The sequence below is a fragment of the Muntiacus reevesi genome, chromosome 1 (assembly GCF_963930625.1).
Source record: "Muntiacus reevesi chromosome 1, mMunRee1.1, whole genome shotgun sequence".
Classification (NCBI taxonomy): domain Eukaryota; kingdom Metazoa; phylum Chordata; class Mammalia; order Artiodactyla; family Cervidae; genus Muntiacus; species Muntiacus reevesi.
Genome location: NC_089249.1, coordinates 160,865,568 through 160,890,700, shown reverse-complemented (window position 1 = coordinate 160,890,700; position 25,133 = coordinate 160,865,568). Strand labels below are relative to the sequence as shown.

At 47.7% G+C, this 25,133-nt stretch overlaps 1 protein-coding gene across 2 annotated transcripts in view; it reads left to right on the top strand.

The window, feature by feature from the left end:
• ST3GAL3 (ST3 beta-galactoside alpha-2,3-sialyltransferase 3) overlaps positions 1 to 25,133 on the top strand; it is a 214,091-nt gene that overhangs the window by 169,868 nt on the left and 19,090 nt on the right. For both annotated transcript variants that reach the window (XM_065914629.1, XM_065914625.1), the window contains 4 exons: positions 18,310 to 18,404; positions 21,909 to 21,972; positions 22,848 to 22,943; positions 23,245 to 23,431. In XM_065914629.1, coding sequence (XP_065770701.1) covers positions 18,310 to 18,404; positions 21,909 to 21,972; positions 22,848 to 22,943; positions 23,245 to 23,431 — 442 coding nt within the window. The remainder of the gene's footprint in view (positions 1 to 18,309; positions 18,405 to 21,908; positions 21,973 to 22,847; positions 22,944 to 23,244; positions 23,432 to 25,133) is intronic.

The following is a 25,133-nucleotide window of genomic DNA, read 5'->3' as shown; positions in this document are numbered from 1 at the left end:
CAGACTCTGCAACCCCATGGACTGTAGCCTGCTAGGCTCCTCTGTCCATGGGATTTTCCAGACAAGAATACTGGAGTGAGTTGCCATTTCCTTCTCCAGGGGATCTTCCTAACCTAGGGATCAAACCTGCATCTCTTACATTGGCAGGCGGAATTTTTACCACTGAGTCTAAGCTCTTCTTTAGGTTACTCACTTTTAATGCTGTTACCTGAAAAGCTGCATTCCATTTCTCATCTCCTTGCTCTGTCGCTGTTCCTTGCTATTGAATACTTTAAAAACAACATCTACTAATGGAGAAGGATTCATTTCAAATACACCATCTAATTTCTTTAATTTTTTAATCTCTGGGGCGGCTTTGCCTGATGAAGGTCATATTTATCATCCTTACATTCTCAGGGGCCTCAAGGTCTATTTCTGTGTAGCACTTATAAACTTGATAAATCCTGTCTAGAAACTCTGATGGATCCTCAGTTGATTTTTATCTCCCGAATTTCGTCCATTTCTCTCGTCTAGGTGCCCCGTTGGGTTTTCTCTCAGACCTCCACACCAAGAGGTGGTAGTCCTCTGACTCCTTTTTCTCCTGATGCAATAGCATAAGTGCTTCTACATATAGTATCACATCTCTTTTCCCTGCTCTTTTGCAAAACACTTATCCTGTGATAAACCTTTATGGAAAAGAATATTTTAAAATGTACATAGGTGTATAACTGAATCATTTGCTATACAGTAGAGATTGGCACAACATTGTAAATTGACTATACTTCAGTAAAGTTTTTTTTTTAAAAAAGAAAGAAATGAGGAGTATAGATAGCTCCTTCTCAAGGTGTGTTTTGGTAAAGAAATGTGTGATAACTGAATCCAGGTGGTCATGGTATTGTTCTTTCAACTTCTCTGTGTACTTGAACTTTTTGTTTTGTATTCCACACATAAGTGAGATCATATGGTATTTGTCTTTCTCTGTCTAACTTATCTTACTTAGCATAGTGCCCTCAAGATCTATTCATGTTGTCACAAATGGCAAGATTTAATTTTTTTATGGCGGAATAACATTCCAGTGTGTGTGTGAGAGAGAGACATTTTCTTTATCCATTCATCCACTGATGGACACTTAGGATGTTGCCATGTCTATCACTCAAATTTAAGGTGAGATGAGCCAGAATGCGTTTTCCTCTGACGAGCTACATTCACCTGCACGGGTCCATGTCCAGAGTAGGTAGGATGTGGGATTTAACAGGAGTTGTGTTGTAGCTGAATGAAGGAGGAGCAAAGAAGTTGAGGATAAATACAGGGAGGTGGTTGGTTTGGAATGTAAGCTGGATGAGAACAGCAGTAAGAACATAAAGAGGTGAAGGACAGTGAAAAGATGGTAGAACTAGTGGATTGTAGATCCTAGTGTGTTGAAGGATTGTTGGAGTTTTGCTAGAAAAGCAGGTGAGCTATAGACCCAGATATGGATAGGTGAAGATAGTTGGAGACTGAGAGTTTGAGATTGAGATTAGAAAGGGCTTTAGTAATGGCTTGGTCTAGGATATAGTATAGGAATAAATAGCTGAGATAGGGTAGAGAGTAAGATCACTGGAGGAGGAGAAGGCAGAGTAGGTCTTCCTTGAAGTTTACCAGTTTAGATTTAAAAGGAAGCTCATCTCTCCTACTTCCTGCTTTTTGAACAAGGAATAGATTATAAATATGGAGACTGATGATAACTGTTTCAGAATTTCTCTTCTTCACTTTATCTTTGACCGAACTTGTACTTAGGAGGGGACCTGCTAAGGAAGGTGGTGTTAGACATTACCAAACCCAAGGGTCATTAATGGTCTGTGACCATAGACTGGTCAATGGTCAAGGCTGCCAGAGATCAGAAAAGCAGCTAAGGTCATAAAGAGCCTGGGGGCAGAGACCCAGACCAGTGTCAGAATTGAAGCTCTTGGCTCTCATGTGTAAGAGAGTAAGTCAAAGAGGCCCTCATAAGGAGCTGAGGGCAGGAAAATACGGAGATCTGAGCCTAACTCAGTGCTATCAATAATATGGAACATCTAAAGAAATTCCAAGGAGGGGACAAGATGGGTTGGGGCTTGCTTTTGTCAGCATTAGCAGTGTTGTATCTTGGGAAGGTCCCTATAATAACCTATAGAAAGTGGTTCTCTTCCTGGTGGTTTTCTGAAGGGTGATGGGGTGCTGAGTGCAGCAGAGAGCAGGGGAGCTCAGAATGGATGGGTGTGAAAGAGGAGATTGAAAGGCTGCAGCTCAGTGGTTTTTGCCTGTGACAAATCCCTGCCTCGTGTGCTATTTATTCATCTGTCCACTGATTACCTACTGTTCTAAGTTTTAGGCAGGTGAGGGAGAAGATAACGCACAGTGATAAGACAGTCTTTCTCAGAGTGCTTCTTAGCTTGTCATGAGTTCATATGTAGGACCTCTTGGGTTTGCAGGGGCCAGGACACCCATGTAGAGGTGAGAAATGGCAGAAGTAACAAGAGTAGCAGCATCAGTGTTTGCACAGGACCCGAAATTCTTACTGTAGGACAATCTCCCTGTGTATCTTGACAACAGGACTATGATAGGTGGGGTTCCCATCTATCAGCTTGACTCATTCCGCTTGGCAATTGATCTGGTGTCTGGGGAGAGAGAATTCTGCCGCTGAAGCCTCCAGAGGTCTCCAAAGTCAAGAATAATGCTGGAACCCCTGGACCAAAGGAGGTAGTGAGAGTATTCCAGATAGGACCAGAGCCCCCAGCTAGGCATGGGAATCCCAAGAGCAGTCTAATTAATGTATTGCCCAACCTGGAGCAGTGAAGAGAACTGTGATGAAATCCAGCCACATGGGTTCAAGGACTTCAGACTTCCCTGGCTGAGGTTGGCATGTCCCTCACACTTCCCTGCAGAGAGAAGCAGTTAGATCGCGCCCAGGCTCTAGAGGCAGCGAACAGCCGGAGAGGTCGCCCCTCGGCCTGTGATTTGGGTGATATTCATTGAAAAAAGAGAGAAAAAGAGAGAGAGAGAGAACTAGGGTTAGGGGGAGATAATAGACTCCTTTTAGAAAATACATGGAGCGTAGGTGCCGGTGGAGTATCTCGGACAAGATGTTCCAGAAGCAGTTGGCTATAAGACTCGAACTCAGGGTAGAGATTCTGAGAGTAAGATGGAGACTCAGCAGCCACCAGCTGGACGTAGGCATCCGGATGTTTGGAACTTGGACCCTCCTGAAACAGTCACATATTCCAGACTTTTCTTCGCAGTGCTTCCAGGGACTGTCAGCAGAGGTGGGAGGCAGAGCAGGTGGTGGTCGACAGTGACGCCCTTGAGTCCTCATCCAGGCTGCTTTCCTCAGCCCCCTTCTCTGAAAGTAGAGGGGCTCATCTGAGAACACAGCTGCTGCTCGTTCTCTGTCATGCTGTCTCATTTCTGAGCAGAGAGAAGAAACGGCTGAACCCTTCTTCTAGAAATTCCATTTTCCTTTGGGACTCAGAAAATAGCATACCTGTATTCGTTTCCTGTTGTTGATGTAACAAATTATCCTCTCATGGCTCCAGAAGCCAGAAGTCCAGCATCAGCATCTTTGGGCTGAAATCAAGGTGTGAGCAGGGCTGCACTCCCTCTGGATGCTCTGGGAGGCAGTCCTTACCTTACCTCTCCCCGCTTTGAGCAGCTGCTGATGTTCCTTGGCTTGTGGCCACATCACTTCAGACTCTGTCCCTGAGGTCATATTGCCTTTTTTCCTGTTTGTGGTAAAATCTCCCTGTGCCTTTCTCTTCTAAGGACACTTGTGAGTGCATTAAGGGCCCACCTGCAGGATCCAAGGTAATCTCCTCAAGAGCTTACCTTGATGAAGCTCATAGTCTTATAGGTAAACACCAACAATAAACAATTTTTAAGTAAATTATTTAGTAAATTGTTGTTGTTTAGTAGCTTCAGTCCTGTCCAACTCTTTGTGACCCTATGGACTGTAGCCCACCAGGCTCCTCTGTCCATGACATTCTCCAGGTAAGAATATTGGAGTGGGTTGCCATCTCCTCCTCCAGGAGATCTTCCTGACCCAAACTGGCTCAAACTCATGTCTCCTGGATTGACAGGTAGATTCTTTACCTCTGTTATATGTACCAGTTCATTATTTTTTTTTTCAAAATAGGTAGTTTTATTAACATTTAAAACCAATTTTATGATTATTGAAATTATAATAGGCAGAGCTTTTAATTATTGTTGAAATAAAATTACAATACGCAGAGCTTTTAATGGAGCAACGTATTGAACACTACAGATTAGACAGAAGTCCTGGAATTGGAAGTAAAACCCATTATTGAACAGAAAACCTTGGTTGCTGACAATCTCGACATAAAACAAACCTAAGGGTGTCAGTAATGAAGTCCAGGATCGGTAAACGCGAGCAGATACCGCAGATGCCAACCATTAGATGGTTTTCCCACGCAAGGTGTACCAGTTCATTATAACTGGAGAATGCAAGCTCTGTGTGACTAGGGATTTGCCTATTTTGTTCAGTGCCATATCCCCCAGGACCTAAAATTGTGCCTAGCATAGCAGGTAGATGCTGAATAAGTATTTATGAGATGAGATCAGAGATCTGACTCCCACCAAATCTTTAAAACCACCGGCATCTGCTCCACTTCTTCCTCCTTTCCCCTTGATAAGGTGGAGGCAGTGTCCACTCAGCTTTGAAGATCAACCTCTCCTCATGTGCGGTATCTTCCTGTCTCAATCAGAGTAAAAGGTGAGGTCCTTACAATGGCCTCCAAGGCCATCCATGATCCCCCCTGTCCCCTGCCATTTCCTCTCTTTTTTCACCGCCCACTACCCTCCCTCTGCTCACTGTACAACAGCCATACTCCTTACTGCCTTGGGGCATTTACTGGAGCTGTTTGCCTCTCTTGGAATATTCCCCTCCAGATATTCATCTGTCTTACTCCCTTACCTCCTCCCAGTCTGTATTCACATTTCACCTTTCTCATGAAGTGAACCCTGAAACCATCCTGTTCAACACTCAACTGCTGCTATAAACCTTGCCATAACTTTCTCCCCCACAGTATTTATCTTGTTCTAGTTTACTAAATAGGGCTTTCTTGGTGACTCAGTGGTAAAGAATCCACCTGCCAATGCAGAAAATGTGGGTTTGATCCCCGGGCTGGGAAGATCCCCTGGAGGAGGAAATGGCAACCCACTCCAGTATTCTGCACTAGAAAATCCCATGGACCTAGGAGCTTGTCAGGCTATAGTCCATGGTGTCGCAGAGTCTGATACAACTGAGTAACTAAGCAAGCACACACACATGAGACAATAAGCAAATGAACAAGATAATTTTAAATGGTGCTGAATGTTTATGAAGAAAATAAAACAAAGGTGAGTGATAGAGACAAAAGGAGGAAACCCACCCTCAACAGAGGGGTTGGAAAAGATCTCTCTGAAGAGGTGACATGTGAATAGAGATCTGAATGAAAATGAAGAGCCAGCCTTGAAGATCCACAGGGGTTCCAGAAAGGTCCAGAGGCAGGAAGACGTTTGTTGTATTCAAGGACTGGATGGAAGGCCAATATGTACTGTTTCGGGGTCAGTCAGGAGAAGGACCTGAAATGGAATGAGAGACAGATGAGGGAGATTAGTCATTGTCTGTGGTTTGATTTTGATCAGAGGCAGTGGGAAGGTTTTAGGCAGAGGAATGTCCTTATGTGGTTGATGATTTAGGGGTATCCTTCTGGCTAGTCTAGGAATGGAATGGAGGGTCCAGGGTGGAAGCTGGTCACTGACCACTGGTCCCAGGGTGATGATTTGGGTGATTTGGGTGGTAGCAGTGGACACAGAGATTAGTGGGTGAACAGGATTTACTAATGAACAGATAAGAGAGAGACAGGAAAAATAAATGAGTCAAGAATGACTCCGTCCAATTGGCAAGATAGGGGGTTGTTTATAAAATAGGTATTTCTCTTGGGAGAATGTGATGATCTGGGCAAATGGGACTAAAAAAGCAAAGAATGACTCCTAAGTTTTGGTTGATCAACTGCCTCTGCCTGGCCTCTCCTTTCTCCCCATCAAAGCCAGAAATTCCACCCTTCCACCACGGTCCTATCCATCACTGACATCCCCACCACGTCTGTCACACTTCCGTGTGCCTCTGGCTCACCTCGTAAGGCAGGGTCCAAACCTGATGAAACTGATCCAGCCACTTTTTCTGCTTCTGCTTCCGGGTTGCTGAACTGTTAACAGAGATGCACGAATACATGTATCGGTCCCACTGTGACATCCTGGTGGAGAGAGAGGTCTCCAGACTCTCCCAGTATTCAGCACTGCTCAGTCATCCCATCTCTGACTGACTTACAGTGATGGCTCCAAACCTCTTCAGTTACCACAGCTCACACCTTCACGCCCATAACCCTTAACCCCAGAGATTCCCCAGAGAAATGGGGTTCCCCCAGCTCCCAGCACACCTAGCAGAGAAGCCACTCTCGCCTGCTCCCCCGTTTCCCAGGGAAAAGTCAGTCAGCCCTCTGTGTCCCTTCCCTCCTACTCTGATCTGGACCCCTCGCCTCCCGGGGCCTCTCTGCTGCTGCCCCTCTGTCTCTCATACCCTGTCCCCCATTTCTCTGCTGGCTCCTTCCCCCAGTACAAGCAGGCTCAGTTCTTCCCCCTCCTGTTTTACTCGCCAGCTCCCAGTCCATTTCTGTTCTCTCCTCCACTACCCTGTTTCTGTAGAAATGGCCTTTCTCTGAAACACTCTCACTTCTCTCCCTGCACCACCCATTGTGGTCTGCTTCCGTCCTCTCTCCATCCCTGACTGCACTTCCCCAGGGGTCCACTGACTTTCATGTATCCCAAAGGCAGTATGGTAAAGTATGGATGACACTGTGTCCATCCACGAGGCTCTTGTGAGGAGGAAATAGGATGACAAGCATGCAACACTTCAGACAGTGTCTAGAATATTGCAAAAGCTCAGTAACTGTAAACTGCTGTTATTACAGTTGTCATCTGTCACACATTTCACTCTTGCCTCTGTGTGTGTATTTGCTGCCTCATCCATCATCCATGAAGCCAGGACTCTGAGCTGTATTGTCATATTCCCAGGGACTAGCATAGTACCTGGGATAAGCTGGGGCTTAGCAAGTACTGGAGAGCTGGAGGGTGGTCGCTGGGGCTGAGATTGTGTCCTTGGGCTCTGGGTTACGTGGCCTCTGTAGACAGTCTGGCCGTCATCCAAGCTCTGACTGGGGGAGGTGCTCTTGCCTCTTGTGGCTTCTCAGCTCGTGGTCCTCTCCTCACCTCCCCACGCTTCCCTCTTCTTACCAGGACGTCAGGCCCCTTCCCTTCCTCCTTGGTCCATGCTGGGTACAGTCTGTCAGCAGAGTCGGGGAGCCCTGTCAACAGCAGTCCAGGCACTTTCCCGTTGAGGGCCTCCTTCAGCACAGGCCTCCCTTCCTGTCACACATGTCATGCATGTGGCTCCAGCCTGTCTGGACACAGATGTGGCCAGAATCCCTAAACAGAAGGAAGGGCAGCAGCTGGCAGCATTTCTGAGCAGGAGGGGTTTGCTAGGAAACAGTAGGGATGTCACTGGAAGCCTGGACATCACTTTGGAGCAGGGGGGTCAAAGTGCCCATGAGGAGCTGCACAAAGCCGCCCTCAGAGCTCCACAGGTGGGCAGAACTCAGCCTGCACTGGCCCATGGGGGCCTGCACTATGGAGCCGGTCACCCCAAGTTCTTTTCCCTCTTCCAGCCAGTGGTTATTTATTGAGCACCCGCTGCATCCTGGCCGTGTGCCGGGGAGGGAACAGGCACGTTAGTGTGTAGTCAGTGCCAGGAGGACGCACGAACAGTAGGGACCTGCAGAGGCTCCATCAGCCCCATGTGGCTCAGGTAAGACCCGACCCGTACAGAGGCAAAGACGCTAGAGTCGGGCTGAAGAAATCCAGCAGAAATGTGATTGAAGGGGAAAAGAATTCCAGGCAAAGGGCACAGCAAGAGGAAAGGCATGGAGGTATTTTTTTTTTTCATTTATTTTTATTAGTTGGAGGCTAATTACTTTACAATATTGTAGTGGTTTTTGTCATACATTGACATGAATCAGCCATGGAGTTACATGTATTCCCCATCCCGATCCTCCCTCCCACCTCCCTCTCTACCCGATCCCTCTGGGTCTTCCCAGTGCACCAGGCCCAAGCACTTGTCTCATGCATCCAACCTGGGCTGGTGATCTGTTTCACCCTAGATAATATACATGTTTCAATGCTGTTCTCTCGAAACATCCCACCCTCGCCTTCTCCCACAGAGTCCAAAAGTCTGTTCTGTACATCTGTGTCTCTTTTTCTGTTTTGCATATAGGGTTATCATTACCATCTTTCTAAATTCCATATATATGTGTTGGTATACTGTAATGGTCTTTATCTTTCTGGCTTACTTTACTCTGTATAATGGGCTCCAGTTTCATCCATTTCATTAGAACTGGTTCAAATGAATTCTTTTTAATGGCTGAGTAATATTCCATGGTGTATATGTACCACAGCTTCCTTATTCATTCGTCTGCTGATGGGCATCTAGGTTGCTTCCATGTTCTGGCTATTATAAACAGTGCTGCGTTGAACATTGGGGTGCACGTGTCTCTTTCAGATCTGGTTTCCTTGGTGTGTATGCCCAGAAGTGGGATTGCTGGGTCATATGGCAATTCTATTTCCAGTTTTTTAAGAAATCTCCACACTGTTCTCCATAGTGGCTGTACTAGTTTGCATTCCCACCAACAGTGTAAGAGGGTTCCCTTTTCTCCACACCCTCTCCAGCATTTATTGCTTGTAGACTTTTGGATAGCAGCCATCCTGACTGGCGTGTAATAGTACCTCATTGTGGTTTTGATTTGCATTTCTCTGATAATGAGTGATGTTGAGCATCTTTTCATGTGTTTGTTAGCCATCTGTATGTCTTCTTTGGAGAAATGTCTGTTTAGTTCTTTGGCCCATTTTTTGATTGGGTCATTTATTTTTCTGGAATTGAGCTTCAGGAGTTGCTTGTATATTTTTGAGATGGCATGGAGGTATTAAAGAGCCTGGAAAGGTCTAGAATCTGTAAGTCATTGGACATGGCTAAACCTTAGGGAAAGGGAGGAGATAAGATGGGTTATCTGAAGCAGGGAGGTCAGCATAAGGAAATCAGATCATAGTCTGGGGCTTTGTAAACCAGACTAAAAAGCTTAAACTTTATTCTCAAGTACAAAGTAGTTGGTAGAAACCTATATCAAACTAATTCAAGCAAAAAGGAAATTGATTCATTTATGTAATTGTTATGTTCAGAGCTGAAGTATCTTTAGGCCCACCTGGACTAGGACTCAATGTTTTTCTCTAATATCTTGGCTGTTTTCCCTGGGCTTGACCGTTCTGCAGACAGTTCCTCTGTGTAACCACAAAAGATGGCTCCAGCAGTTCTAGGCCCACAGGTGACAAATTTTTTCTTTCTGAAAGGTTCAGATAGTAAATCTTTTCAGCTTTGCAGGCTATGTACTCTCTGCCACAACTCCTCAAATCTGCTGGCACAGCATTAAAGCAACCATAGACATTGTTAGGCAAATGAATGAGTGTGGCTGTGTTGTTTTTTTTTTTTTTTTTGGTTGTGCTGGGTCTTCATTGCTGCAGGGGCTTTTCTCTAGTTGCATCAAACAGGAGCTACTCTCTATTTGTGGTGTGCAGGCTTCTAATTGCTGTGAGTTTGGCTTCTCGTGTTGTGGAGCACGGGCTCTAGGCGCACGGGTTTTAGTATTTTGGCTCATGGGCTCTAGAGCACAGACTCAGTAGTTGGGGCACACAGGCTTAGTTGCTCTGAGGCATGTGTGTTATCTTTCCCGACCACAGATGAAACCCGGATCTCCTGCATTGGCAGGCAGATTCTTTACAACTGAGCCACCAGAGAAGCCCTGTGAAAGTGAAAATGTTAGTCGCTTAGTCGTGTCCTACTCTGCAACCCCATGGACTATAGCCCACCAGGCTCCTCTGTCCATGGAATTCTCCAGGCAAGAACACTGGAGTGGATTGCCATTCCCTTCAGGGGATCTTCCCAACCCAGGGATTGAACCCTGGTCTCTTGAATTAGCAGGCAGATTCTTTTCCACTGAGCCACCAGGGAAGCCCTGTGGCTGTGTTTTAATAAAACTTTATTTATATTTGTTTTAATAAAATTTTATTTATACAAACAGGCAGCTGGCCTTTGGGCCATGATTTGCACAAGCCCTGTTCTAGGCTAATGCAGCCTTTACAGCTCACTATCTCAGAGAAAAAGAGAGAAAAGAGAGACTCTCATATCCCTTAGTGTCCAAATAGTAAAGCCCAGAGAAGAATTTGATTCATCCTACTTGGGTCAAGTGCCCACTGTCAAGTCAGTTACTGTGGTTCCGAGAGGTGAAGTATCTTGAGTGGCCAGCCTGTGCCACATGCCCATCTAAGCAGCAGTGGGGAGTCAGCTCAACTAGGACCATATGGACTAAGAAGTGGGTGCTTTCTAGAAGAAGGAGGAAGGAGCACGGATATCCACTGCAAGGTGCTAACAAGAAAGAGCATGAACCAAGTGCCCCAAGTTGCCAGTGATGATCCAGCTTGAAATTGGTCCTGACACTGCCTTGGGGCATCAGGCCAACCCCTGCAGTGCTGACGCACGCCCTGCCCTGGCCTTTTCCCTCTGTGCAGAGCCTGCTGCTCAGCTGCCTTGTACCTAATTTGCGCCCAGTCAGAGCACACTTGCCCACTCACTCCTTCCTCATGCTGCGCCTGCCTGGATGGGACTAGAGGGCAGGCCAGTGGGTGGGGGCCAGGCTGAAGCTCCCCTGCCCTTGGCGCGTGCTGCTCCACTCTGGCGGCCTCAGCAGTCTCTCTCTTCGCCTTGAAGGGAGGGTCGATTCTGGTTCTCTTCCCTCCTGAGCCTTTGTCTGCATTTCCCTTCTCCTCAAATCAATACTTTTCCCATTATGCTCCACGAGCTCACATTTACTTTTCTTTCAAGGCTCAGCATCTCCTTTAAGGTTTTTCTAAACCCTAAGTTGGTCTGAGAGCTTTATGTTGTTGTTGTTTAGTCACTCACTCATGTCTGACTCTTTTGTGACCCCATGTACTGTAGCCCAAGCTCCTCTGTCCATGGAATTCTTTAGACAAGAATAATGGAGTGTGTAGCCGTTCCCTTCTCCAGGGGATCTTCCTGACCCAGGGATGGAACACAAGTCTCTTTGCACTGCAGGCAGATTCTTCACTGTCTGAGCCACCAGGGAAGCCCCACCCTTCCCTATTCCAAAACACAGAATGTGCAGACTTATTTTCTTATGGTTATTTGTTTGCCTGTGTCTACCATTAGCTCCTGAGGGGCAGGACCAAAGCTAGTTTACCTTAGGTCCCCAGCCAGCGCTAAGCACAGGACCCGCCACCACGCAGGCAAGCAGTTGTTGGACGGGGCTGCCTGCCCCAGCTCCAGCTCATCCTGTGTAGGGTTGGAGGCTACCGCTTTGTGCTCATGTTTGGTTGGTTGGTACCTGCTGTTTGTCTTCTCTGCCTCTTCTCGCAGGACATAGATCCACCTGTCTTGCAGATTCACGACCCTTTCTCCACTAACTCCTACTCTTCCGGGGGACCCATTCAGGTGGGTTAGGAGAAGTGAGAGAAGAATGGAAGCTAGACAAGACATGGGCAAAGTGCTCATCTGGCTTGCTTGGACATATACCAGAGTCTGACAGTGCAGGGCCATTCATGGTGGGGCTGCCATGGCGAGATCCCAGATGAGATCGGGTAGATTCTAGAGATTGTGTGTCCCTCTGCTTTGTCCACCCCTTCGCTTCCCAGAGCAGGTTCTAGAAAGGAGGATCTCTGGGGTTTGGCTTTTACCACATTGGATGACAGTCTCACTCTTTTGGCCTATGGCTGAGTCTGGCAGACTGCTGTGCTGTGGCCCCTGGTGTCAGGACCCACTCCTGGGCTCTGCCTTCCTTTTGTCTCCCAGGCTGCTTGGGCTCTTCATCCTTACTGTGAGAAGTGGCCAGAAGGCTGGTCACCCAACCCAGTAGGCACAGATGGAGGGCCGAAGCTGTGTGTTGCCTTAATCGAGCAAACTCATCTGGAGGCAGCTTCTCTACTGGGTTGGTAGGAACTAGGAGGAAGACCCTGCTCTGGGTCTGCTGGTGCCCATAAAGAACCACTCCTCTCATTGTTAGTGAGACCCAGTTAACTTCCCTGCTGGTCTCTGGGAACAGGCTTGATGTTCCGGGTCTTAGGAAATGGTTTAGGTTGGTGAACCAGGATTGGGGACATTCACTTTCTACACTGCACCTCTGCCACACTGCTGGGCATTAAATGAGCTGGGAGAGTCCTTTGTGTGTGCTGGGGGTAGGGGGTTCCTGGGTTGCCCATCCTGGCTGGCTGACTGACCAATGTGCCGAGTCATCGACCTCGCTCAGTTTATAGGTAGGTGGGCAGGGCTGTCACATGGGTCCTGGGGTTCCAGCCTCGCTATGAGAGGCACAGGGGGTCAGACCCACCCTTAGCATGTGCCCTCCTAGAGTCCCAAGTCTCTACTCTACTATGCTCTACCGTCCAAGAAGAAAAAGACGCACAGATCCCAGTGCAGCTTCCGCCTCCTCGTTCCCCTCTTCCTTCTCACGCACTCACACACACCCTCCTGAAACCTGATCTCAGGGCTGCTTCGCGTGCTGGGGTTCTCAGCAGAGCTGGCAGAGCTGGCGGGCTGGGGCCTGTCTGCTGGAGCCTGCCCCACCCTGCCCCACTACCCCCTAGGCCAGGGCAAGCAGGTCAGGCATCCCACAACCCTGCTAGTCTGGCCAGTTATTCTGCACCTCAAGGGCCACCTCCACCCTGGCCGGGCCCCCAGACTGGCAGTGGTCTCTGGACAGAAGCCCCGGAATTCTCCTGCAGGTGTAGCCTGGGGCTCTGCCCAGACCGCCAGCACAGTTAACACAAACAAACGCACACCCCACCTGTACCATCACCCCACCCCATTTCCTGTTGTTTATGGCCCCCGGCTCAGCTTCCAAGGCCTCTGCAGGTGAACAAAGTGCAGTGGAAATCCTAGTGAAAGAGTACAGGTCTGCCTGGGGGAGTGTGGAAGGCTGTCCAGGGAAAGCACCCTCAACCTTAAGATTGAGAAGGGATTTTCCAGGCAAATAAAGAGGGAAGGGGTGGGGTAATACAGGGAATGGTTAGGCGGCTACATTTCAGGCAGAGACTGCATGTGTAAATCCATGAAGACCAGCATGTTCAGGGAGCTACAAATAGTACAAGGTTGATAGAACACAACTAGTCTCAGAGGAATAAAATCCAGATAGCAGTAGATCAAGGAGTGAATAGGAGATGAGGAAGCTGAGACAGAATATCCATTGCTCTTTCTCGAAGTTTTGCCATGAAAGGATGGAGAGAGATTGGTAGCATGGGCACATGGTCAGGAGAGTTTGAATTAGTTAGTTTGTTGTTGTCGTTGTTCAGTCATTAAGTTGTGTCTGACTCTTTGTGACCCCCTGGACTGCAGCACTCCAGGCCTCCCTGTCCCTCACCATCTCCTGAAGTTTGCCCAAGTTCATGTCCATTGAATCAGTGATGCCATCCAACCATCTCATCCTCTGTTACCCTCTTCTCCTTCTGCCTTCAGTCTTTCCCAGCGTCAGGGTCTTTTCCAGTGAGTTTGCTCTTCACATCTGATAACCAAAATACTGGAGCTTCAGCTTCAGCATCAGTTCTTCCAGTGAATATTCAGGGTTGAGTTCCCTTAGAATTGACTGGTTTAATGTCCTTGCTGTCCAAGGGACTCTCAAGAGTCTCCTCTAGCACCACAATTTGAAAGCAACAATTCTTCAGTGTTCAGCTTTCTTTATAGTCCAACTCTCACATCTGTACATGACTACTGGAAAGACCATAGCTTTGACTATATGGACCTTTGTCAGCAAAGTGATGTCTTTGCTTTTTAATACACTGTCTAGGTTTTTCATAGCCTTCCTTTGAGGAAGCAAGAATCTTCTAATCTCATGACTACAGTCACCACCTGCAGTAATTTTGGAGCCCAAGAAGAGAAAATAGGTCATTGCTTCTACTCCTCTCCACCCCCTCATTTGCCATGAAGTGATGGAACCAGATGCCATGATCTTAGTTTTTTGAATGTTGAGTTTTAAGCCAGCTTTTTCCCTCTCCTCCTTCACCCTCATCAAGAGGCTGTTTAGTTTCCCTTCGCTTTCTGCCATTAGAGTTAGTTTTCACATAGGAGAGACCTGAGCTTACTGCATGCTTAGTGGGAAACAGACAGGAGTGGGCTGCATAGCGTGATGGAGAGACCAGATTTAATGGATCTGAGGTGAGGTGAGAAAATAAGAAGTGCAAGGAGTTCCTATCTGATAAGCTTGATTTTGTCTGTGAAGTGAGAGAAAAGAAGAGATGTCTACTTAGATAAGGCTGAAAAGGGATAGAGTTCATGGAGAGTGAAGATTCACAATAGCCACTGAGCAAGTGTGAGGGCTTACCTAAGGCTCAAGTCCATGAATTTGTAGGGGACCCAGCCTCTGTGTGTGTGTGTGTGTGTGTGTGTTCTAGCAGCACTTTGAGTTCATAAAGTGTAAGAGTGTCAGATTTGATTAATCTTTGATTGGGTTTCGCCTTATGGATGAGACAAAAGACAGTGGAACAAGAGGCTACAGCATCCTGGCAAGAGAGACTGAAGAGATCAATGGAATTCTCATAAAGAGGGAAACATAAGATGTGAATGAAGAAAACCTATTAAACTAAAACTCAAAACCCAGAAGCAATAAGGGAAAAGATTAATAAATTGACTGCATTAAAAAAATCTAGTGTTAAAAGGGGGGAAAAAGAAAGCAAGAAACCACCACAAGCCAAGTGAATAAATAAATAAACTCAGAAATTTATTTGTAATCGCATCTCAAATGGTTTATATATATAATATATCAAGAGCTTCAAAAGAGAGAGAGAGAAGATTGTTAGTTAATGCTGTGGTGGTGATCATATTGCCATGTATGTGTATGTAATCAATGTTGTACACCTTAAACTTACACAGTGTTATATATCATTTATAGTCAATTATATCTTAATAAAGCTGGGACAAATAGAAGAAAAAGACCGATAACCCTTTGGGAAAATGGGCAAGATATATGTACAAAATTCACAGAAAAAGAACTGCAAATGGCCCTTCCATATATAACGATGTTCAATTCAAAGCATAGTAAAAGGAATACAAATTAAAACCACACTAAGATACTTTTTGTCAGACTGGCAAAATTGAAATGTTCAACAGTATACTCTGTCAGGGAGGCTGTGGGGGATATGATAATGTCATACATCCTGGTGGAGGGGAGTTGGCTATGGATCAAAACTATATATGCATTTTCCCTTTGATCCAGCAAACCCAACTCTAGGAATCTATTCCAAAGATATACTGGCAAATAAAAAAAGATGGATACATGGCTGTTCATTGTTACGACTGTTAGTGGTAACTACTCTAAGAAAGACCAGAAATAACCCAGGGAACCGCTGGAATAATATATGTACATAACCATAATGAGGTATCATCAAGTATATAACTCTATCTCCTGCTGTGCATTGATCACCAGAGTATATTGAATATCAGTGAAAAAAATAAAAAAGTAAAACAGTGTATATGTTACATTTTACTAAATATAGAAGGTTATAGGAATTCACACACATATGTATTTGCTTATCTCAAAAAAACATGGAGGAAAAATTAAAAACTAATAAAAATGAATGCTAAATGGGACTAAAAGTAACAGGAGTCAGACACAAATAAAAGTTTGATTTCTCTGACTATATCTTGCTTTGTGAATTTAATTCTGGAATTCTATAGTTTTATGTCATCATAAAACAAAATTAAATTAAAATGAGGAATAAGCAAATTTTAAGACACAAAATGAAACATATGAACCCAACTATGTATTGTTGATGAAGTGAACTCAGCAGGATTATTTCAAAATAATTTTGCAAAAGCAAAATAATTTATCTGTACTTCTCTAGTGGGATATACCCTAAGGCAAAGAGAACTAAAAAGAAACTTTAAATCATTTTTAGTAATGATAGTGTTAGTAATAATACTGGTGGTATTATCTTGAATCTGCTCTCTGCACTTTGTGTGTGTGTATCTATATGTGTGGATATTAACATTATTATGTTAATATCACTATAAACAAGGAAACCAGCTTAAGAGAAAAGAGATATAAAATCTAATGGTTTCAACATATCTTTTCATTTGTGTATCCCTGTGCATTCTATTAGGGGAATCATTTTTTATTCAGGTTACCAGCAGAATGGTTTTTGTTCTATTTACAGAGCAATATTTTCATAATATTATAAGGAGAAAAAAGTAGTTTACAGAGCACTCTAAAAAATAACATGGGAAAAGGAAAATCAGTATGGAAATATACCCAAGGTTAATGGTCTGTCTGTTGCAGGATTATGAGTATTTTTACTTGTATGTGTGTGTGCATGCCTATTTGTATCTTCCCCCCAAAAGTAACACATATTACAAGCAGCACCAAAAATACAGGTTTTTTTTTTTTAGTAACCATTAACATAATGAACTTTCTAATCATCTGGAAAGATGGGGGAAGGGACAAGACAAAGAAAATAATGTATTGAGATCATTTGGCTAGATCTTAGGAGATTTTGCTAGCATGTAACATCCCATAACATTCCTGGGAAGCAGATAATATCCTGTCCATGCCTGACTGAGGAACTGCTAAACTTTTATAAGCTCAAGCCTGACACAGAGGTGCTTGCCCCAGGCTTATCCAGGGACCTTGTGGACTCTGGCCAGGATCCTCGGGCCTCTGGTAAAACATCAGATGTATCGATTCACTTAGACTGTGTGCACCAGGTATGAGAAACATGACTGACTCTTGCACTCAGAAGGGGAGTGAGCCGAGAAGAAAGCCAGTGTGCAGAAATGGCCCTCCCAAGCTGTCGAGTGTTGACAGCTTCTTCCTGGCAGCAAAGGCTGGGGAGGCAGCAGCACTGAAACCTTTCTGCCTCTTTCAAGTTCGCTTCAAAATCTCCAATAACGTTAGACCTCCAAGTGATTACTGCTGTGATTCCCCCTGGGCCTGGTGATTATAACGATGTTAGTGATGATGGGAATGAGAAATGGATGCTGAGGTTAGAGTTCGCCGGGAGGGGTGAGTTCTAACTTCTGGGCCAGGAGAGCCCTTTCCTCCAGTCTTCAGTTTTTCAGTGGGGTGATTCAGGCTGTTACAAACAGAGACAGCCACCGAGGCCGAGGCCTGTACACCTTCATTCTCAGCCAGGAAGGCCCTGAGCAGAGGTCCACACCCAGGAAGTGACCAGGTGCTGGCCATCTCCAGGGCGGTCTTTTCAAGGTCTCAAAACCAGGGTGCTAGGTTCCAGTGTGGTTGTGTTGTCCAAGCATCTCTGAAGAGCTTGGTTCCTCTTGTTCCTCTCACTCTGCTCACTTCCTTCTGCACCCCTCTGATGCCATCACTACCTCCCTGCCTCCCCCCTGCTCTGCCCACTCCCTGGCTTCCCAAGAAGTTCCCGTTTCTCTCCCAAGCTCAGCATCACTTCATGCTTCCCCCTCTCCCCTTTTCCCTCCCATCTTTCCTCCAGACCATAATTTGCCCTGCCTGTAAGCTCCATGTCCCTCCCCCACCCCCCACCCCCGGGAGCTTAGTGTTCCCTTTGTCCTCCTCTCTGCCAGCAGAGTGCTCAGCCTTCTGCTCCTCTGTAGCCTCCGCTCAGCCCTGCCTGCCTCTCAGCTGCAGGATACTACAAATCTTCCCTTCGGTCAAACCTCCAGCTCCTATGGCTGTTCACCTGCTTTGCCCTCTCACCATGGAGTCTCCTTTCTCCACACCCTGGGTGGTCCACCTCCCAGAATTCTCTCTCAAATTCTGTCTCTCTGCACTGGCTGTATTCGAGGGTATTTTTTTGCTCACTGGACAGCATCTCATCTCTGAGTTTCCAGCTTGCAGGAACAGTGAGGACAGCCGTGCTTGTGGGACGGATGCAGGCATGGATAACCTGCCAGAGAGCATCCAGCTCGGGGATGTTGATCCCTGCTGAGTGCATCCTGTCTCTCCACTCCGGCAGCTGGCCACGTCTGGACTGGCCAGGCCCGCTCCTCCAAACCCAGGCTCCGCGAACAAGCTCTATCAGATCCCACATAGGAACTACCCAATGAGTAGGCTGGGGTCGCCAGGGGGTGCTGGAGCATAGTGGCTGGCTTCCAGCAGATCCACAGTCAAGACAGATGCCAGCCAGCACTGCATCCTAGTATACTCTGGGACCCTCAACAGCCCTGTTGTATTCCAGGTTCTCCAAGCCAGCACCCATGTTCCTGGATGACTCCTTCCGCAAGTGGGCTAGGATCCGGGAATTTGTGCCGCCTTTTGGGATCAAAGGTCAAGGTATGTTGGGACCCTGCCCCACTCTATATGAACATCTTGTCTCCCAGGTTACCTCCCTGGGCTTCAGGGCAGGGCTGTACCCTCAGAAGTCTCTCTGCTGGGGAACCCCCCCGCAACAACGCCCTATCTCCTCTCCCTCTCTCCTGTCCTTTCTTTTTTCCTGCTTCTTTAGTGAACTGTTTGCTCAGAGCTTTCCACTTTGCTGGGGGCTAGGTACATAGCAGTAGACAGTCGTGGTCCTCCCCCTCACAAAGCTCCAGTCTGACGCAGACGCAGGTACTTGGGGGGCAGGACAGGACAATGAGGCCTCTGATGAGAGAAGAACACAGTGCTGTGAGACCACCCTAAAGGGGTGCCTGAGACATCCGCGCTAGAGGACTCGGTATGACATCCTTAGAGGACTAGGGGGACATCCCAGGGGAAGTAGAGGCCGTGCCCCATGACTGCCCCCAGACCCCTCCGTCAACCCCTCCTGTTTTTCACCTGATGTAGTCGTCTCTCCAGTCCTTCCTTATCCTGTCCAAGGCCAACCTTTTCCTCCCATACGCTCAGAACCGTCCCCTTCCATTGCCTCAGGAACCTCACCGTGCAGCTCCTGACAAAAGACTTTCACATCACTGAGAGTTTAACGGTTCTGTTTCCATATCAGATTTTCTTAAACAAACAAACAAACAAAAAAACATATCAGATTTTCTGCTCCTATTTCAAGGCATGGTAGATTTTTGGCTTTACATCATACATAGAAGGATCAGATCCCAGGTCTACCTTTCTACTAGCTGTGACCATGGACAAGTTGCTCACATGTTTTTGCTTTAGTTTTTTCATCAGTTACATGGAGAGAATAAGACCACTGTATTAGGTTGTGGTCAGAATTAAATAAGATGACTGTTAAAGGGTAATATCATTTAGCAAGCAGACTCCAGAATGCCCAAACCCTCTACTCAGCCAGCCCACCCCTCCCTGAAAAGAAGACAGTGACCAACAAAAGGATAGTCTTGAACTGGAGCCTTGACCTTCAAAACCTCCAAGGTTGGGTTGAACCATATGAACCCCTTTTTCATGGATGCAAGGAGCCAAGCAGCCTAACTTTTCTCGTAAACCCTCACTCGAGATTCTGATCCTACTAAGCTATAAAGGGCAGGAAAGGCCAATACAGAGCCCATCATCCAGCAAGAAAAAGTGCCCCGTAGTTTATGACCATTCTGCTAAGGTTCCCCTCCTAGAAAACAAAAACCCAGTCCATAGCCTTGGCATTGGGCAGTTAACAGCAGTATGCTTTTCCTTACAGGTAGGAAAAGGAGGAGATCTGTGACCTTCCCCAAAATGTGTCTGAAGTCATTTAGTGTAGAACGTTCCTTAAAGGAATGTCACCCTGACCCTCTCTCATTCGACTTCTGGAAAGATTGCCCGTACCAATTGTCTCCTCTTCCTCGCCATTTACTCCTGAAGAATGTCTTCCCCCCACCCCTCTCACCACCACTTCAGTGAAACTGCTCAGAGCCCCTCATGAGAGCCCAAGGATACTTTTCAGTCCTTAACTTGACCTCTCGGCTGCATCTGACAGTATTTTCCACTCCATCTTTTAAAAAATTATGAGGTTAGAGGGTAGGACAAATTGAGAGAGTAGCATGGAAACATATGCATTACCATATGTGAAATAGACAGTCAGTGGGAATTTGCTGTAAGTCAGCAGGGAGCTCAATCTGATGGTCTGTGACAACCTAGAAGGGTGGGATGAAGTGGGAGGTAGGAGGGAGGTTCAACAGGAAATGGACATATGTATGCCTCTGGCTGATTCATGGTGACGTATGGCAGAAACCAACACAATATTTTGAAGCAATTATCCTCCAATTAAAAATAAATAAAAAAATTTTTTAAAGGAAAAAAATTAAAAGATTGTTGTGTTTAATTTTGGAGGCATCTTTTCTTTACATGAAGTATTTCAGTCTTATAAGAAAGCATAAAGACTGATATAATGAATACCCACGTACTCTCTACTCAGTTCAGAAATAACACATGAGATACAGTTCAAGCTCCATGTAACCCTTCCTACATCCCCCGCCTTTCCCAGGAGACCGGTATCCTGGTTTTGGTGTTATGGCTTCATGTTTATATATTTCTGTTTATATATTTCTCCAGTCCATTTAAATATCCATTAAAAATATGGCATGGTTTTTGCATGTTTTTGAACTTTATAAACAGTATTGCATACGTGTGTGTGTCTTTCAAATTGATTTTTTTGCTTATACTCTTCAGATGTATCTGTATTGGTACAGGTTACTCTAGGTCATTGATTTTGTAACTACTGTATAGTATTCCATATACCACATTTAATCCGTTTTCCTTTGGTTGACTTTTAGGTGGCCTCCAACATCTTGCTATTACAAACAGTTCTGCAGTGAATGTTCTTGTACATGTTTCCTTAAACAAATGTGTGACTTTTCTGATGCTGTCCACCTAGGAGGAGAGTTGCAAGGTGTTTGTGCATAGCTACATCTTTACTTGATATGAAGATGTTTCCCACTGTGGTCGTACCAGCTTATTTATCTTTAGGTCTTTATGTACATTATCTTTTTATCTTCCTAACAATTCTGCACTGTAGGAATTATCGTCTTCATTTGAAAGATGAGGAAACTAAACCTCAAAGACAGCTAAGTGATTTATCTAAGGTCACAGAACTCATAAGCAACAGAGCCAGGATTTGAGTCCAAGGCTGATAGTATCATCTGTTATACTATAATGGATTCTTGTTATACCAAAATTTGAAAGGAGAGCAGTCATCATTGCCAGAGCCAGGGAGATGCCAAGAAGAATGAGGTCTGAATATGGTCATAGGATCTGAGAGCAGAGACGTCACAGAGCCCTTGCTACAGGCAGCCTGAGTGGAGAGCAGGTGGGCAGGTGCCAGGTCACAGGGCTTGAAGATGTAAGGTGGTAGAGACAGCCTGGCAAGAAAAGGGTTAGGGATCGGCAGTGTTAGAGGGAGGAAGTGAGGCCAAGTGGCCTGAGCGGGGGACCTGGCTGGGACCACTTGAACTCTTCCCCATTGGTGTCCCCTCCGTTGCTTCCTGATGTCTGCTTGGTGGGGACGCAGAGTCATCATGTGGTCTCTGTCTTTAACCGGCACTCCCGTTCTTGGGGAGACTGATGCCCCAGCTCCCAGGCAAGGCCCACACCTGAGGGTGCATGTCCCTGGGGCCTGACTGCAGAGTTTCCAACAGCCAGCTGAGACTGCTAAGAAGGGGCCAGGGAAGCCTGAGGAAGGAGCTGCGTGCGGGTGCCGTCAGGCTTCAGGCAGAGGCGTGTGCACACGCCTGTTCACACGCCTGTTCTCCCGCCTGCATCTCCTTTCTCAAGGAGAAAGTTAGGCCAGTGGCCCAGCCTTGTGTGTGGAGCTCCCTCCCCCATCTTAGCCCCGGGAACACGGGCCTTCAGCTCATCAGCAAACATCTTCTGGGAACCCTTAAGTGACCTCTAATAGTTGCCTCCCTCCCCTGTCCACAGACAATCTGATCAAAGCCATTCTGTCCGTCACCAAAGAGTACCGCCTGACCCCCGCCTTGGACAGGTAAGCCATTCCCCAGCTTCCTGCCCCTTGGCTGCCTGGCACGTGCAGAGGTGCTGAGGCCCAGCTGGCCTTTCCCTTGTCTGGGCAGATTCTGCAGCACACCCACACATCCACACACACACACTGGGGCAGATAAGCAGGTAAGCAGGGCCACCCGCCTGAGCTAGTCACCCCGTTGAGCTATAAACACTTGGCGAGACATGTCAGTCCTCAGGCAGCAGAGGTCTGAGAGTCAGAACAGAACGTACTGGGTTGGGATCAACTTAGCACTGGGACTGAGGGGGTGGGTGGTAGGGCGGCTGAGAGGGCTTAAATCCAGGAGGCAGTGACAGCTCAGAAACCAATAGACCCTGGATGGATGAAGCCCCAGAGTCAGAGGTGGGAGAAGCAGCATGAGTAGGGCTCTCAGGTGGCTGCTGGGTGCATGGGGGCTTCTGAGTTAGAAAGGAGTCCAGCCTTGAGTCCTGGCGCTCCCAGGCTCCTTCCTTTGTCCTTGCTTCCCTAGATAGCCCTCAAGCTCAGCCCACTTCTCCCTCTCCCTGGAAAGTTGCCCCAAAACCCACCAACCCTTGCGGAATCTTTAACCCAGAATGCCATCTTACCGGAGCCTCCTTCCTCACCACCCCGGAGTCAGTGCCCTAGCACCTTTCACGCCCACGTTTCCCTGGAGAAGAGTCGGGGGATCTGAGAGCCCAAGTTGCCCAGCTCTCCACAGTGTGGTTCCAGCCTCTCAGAAATGGTGCTAGAGGCTCACTGGTCTTCCTCCTCCATCCCAGCCTGTGCCTGGCTAAGGGCATGGGGTCAAGGGCCAAAGCAGCAGGGGGAGAGACCTGGTGGCCAGCTCTCCACAGAGGTCTCCGCCTCTGTCCCCTCAGCCTCAGCTGCCGTCGCTGCATCATCGTGGGCAACGGAGGTGTCCTGGCCAACAAGTCTCTGGGGTCGCGAATTGATGACTATGACATTGTGGTCAGGTGAGCTCCTCAAAGCAATGCCTCAGGTACCTTTGTGTCCTGGCCCAACCCCCTGGTCCCTGAACCCATTACTAACTGTCTGTCCGTCTGGGCCATTGGACTGGAGGTCAGTGGAAGCCTCAAGGAGAAGCCAGGTTGGAAGTCTTTGGGACAGAAAGCTAGGAGGCTACACGTGTCCTGGGCTCCCCATCTGCTGCCCCTGGGGTCTTCTGGGGTCATGGTGTCTCCCCAAATACAGGCCTGCAGACTGCACGCAGTGAGCCCAGGACAGGCTCTGTCTGACTGGGTCTGCTCTCTATAGACTGAACTCAGCACCAGTGAAAGGCTTTGAGAAGGACGTGGGCAGCAAAACCACACTGCGCATCACCTACCCCGAGGGCGCCATGCAGCGGCCTGAGCAGTACGAACGCGATTCCCTCTTTGTCCTCGCTGGCTTCAAGTGGCAGGACTTCAAGTGGTTGAAATACATAGTCTACAAGGAGAGAGTGGTGAGCTCCCTGTGCCCCGGCTCCTCCCCTTCTTGCTCAGGCCCTGCCCAGCTTCCACGTCAGCCCCTTCCCCTGACCCGGGCAAAGAACAATAGGAACCTTTCAAGAGAAGCAGTAAGGACCAGATGCAGTCAAGGGGCAGAGGGGCCAGGAGATGCCAAGGTCATGGCCCAGACTCCTGGAGCTGATGTGCCTGCCATCTGCTGCCTGCCTCCAGAGACCCAGGCTCTGGTCCTTCCTCGGCCTTCTCTAAGCCAGACCCCGGGCGCCTGGCTAGCCCCAGCCTTACTGCTGATCTGCACAACTCCCTGCCTTAACTTTGTACTTGTCCCGCCTCCCCCCGCCTCCCCCAGCACCTCCCCCACTCTGAGGTCTCTCTGACTCTGGTCATGTGGGGCTCCCCTCATTCCCAGCCAGGTGACCCTGTGGCCGTTGCACAGGGTCTGCAGACCCCTCACCTTGAGGGTGCCAGTTCCCAAACTCTAAATCCCGGCCTCTCTCCACGTGGTGCTTTTACCACTGACTTGTGGCTGGGTCCCGACCTGCCACTGAGTCTGTCTCCACTCTCAGAATGGTCAGGTTCTGTACTCACTGTTCTTGGCAGACAAGGATCTGGGCCCCTTTCTTTAGAGAGCTTCTATGGCCAAGTAGGGTCAGACTGCTCCTCTGTGGACCACCCACTGAGTCCCCTCCTGAGCCTTCTGTCTCTCAACTCTGGGCCAACTTGTCCAGGCTTATTTCCACCTCTCCCCCTAACCAGCTGTCACCAGCCACCCCAGGAGAAGGGCACTGCAGAGTTCAGGCCATTCATCTTTCAATACCCAAGCCTCTTAGCATAGGAGAACGATGACAGAAGCCCTCTGCCTACAGTAAGAAGCTAGCTGTTCTTCTGGAGGTTCAAAGGAGAGCTGGGGGGCGGCTGGAACAGCTTCTCCTGCCTATGGAGGTCTCAGTGCAATTTGGTTTAACTCCACAGCCTTTTCCCAAGCAAGGCCAAGGGCAGGCAGAGTCAAGTAGGTAGCAATCGAGAGCGAAGACAGAAGTCAGGTCCAGAAATTCAGGTAGGTGGGACAAAAGGGAAGGGAAGCCCATCTAGATCCAGGCTGAATGTGGCAGCCCAGTCCTCCCGGGCGGGTCTGGCTCCCCAGAGGGGAGAAAGGGTCTTGGCTTCAGTTGATCTGAATGGCAAGCAGGCCCACTGCCCACTCACAGCAGGCAGAGTGTGGGGATTGAGCAAGCAGCCCTCTGTTTTCAAGACCCTAGTTCTCAGAGCCATTCTCTGCCTTGAAGGCAAGAGAATTGGAATTTTAATTCCAGTTCTTAGGCACTTCTCTAATTCCAATCCCTTAGGGACTTCTAAGGGAGAAATGGGAGGAAATTGGGTCTGCCCTGGGGCTGCTTTGTCACCCTGCCTTCCGCCCATCTGCCCACCCGCTCCTGGAGGGCAGGGCCCTGATCCCCTTTGCTTGTCTTACCCGTCTGGGCCCAGCCACCACAAATGACCTGGTCTTGGCTCAGACACCAGATCCTCCTTCCTGCTGGGCAGACTGGGATAGGACAGGCAGCCCAAATCAGGAAGCCAGGCCCAGGTGGGCGTGGGCCTGGGCCAGCCAGGTGCGTGTTGTCACATGATCCTCCCAAGAACACCAGGTTCAATTAATTCAGGACTCATACAAATCACCAGAAGGGGTAAGGAAAGAGA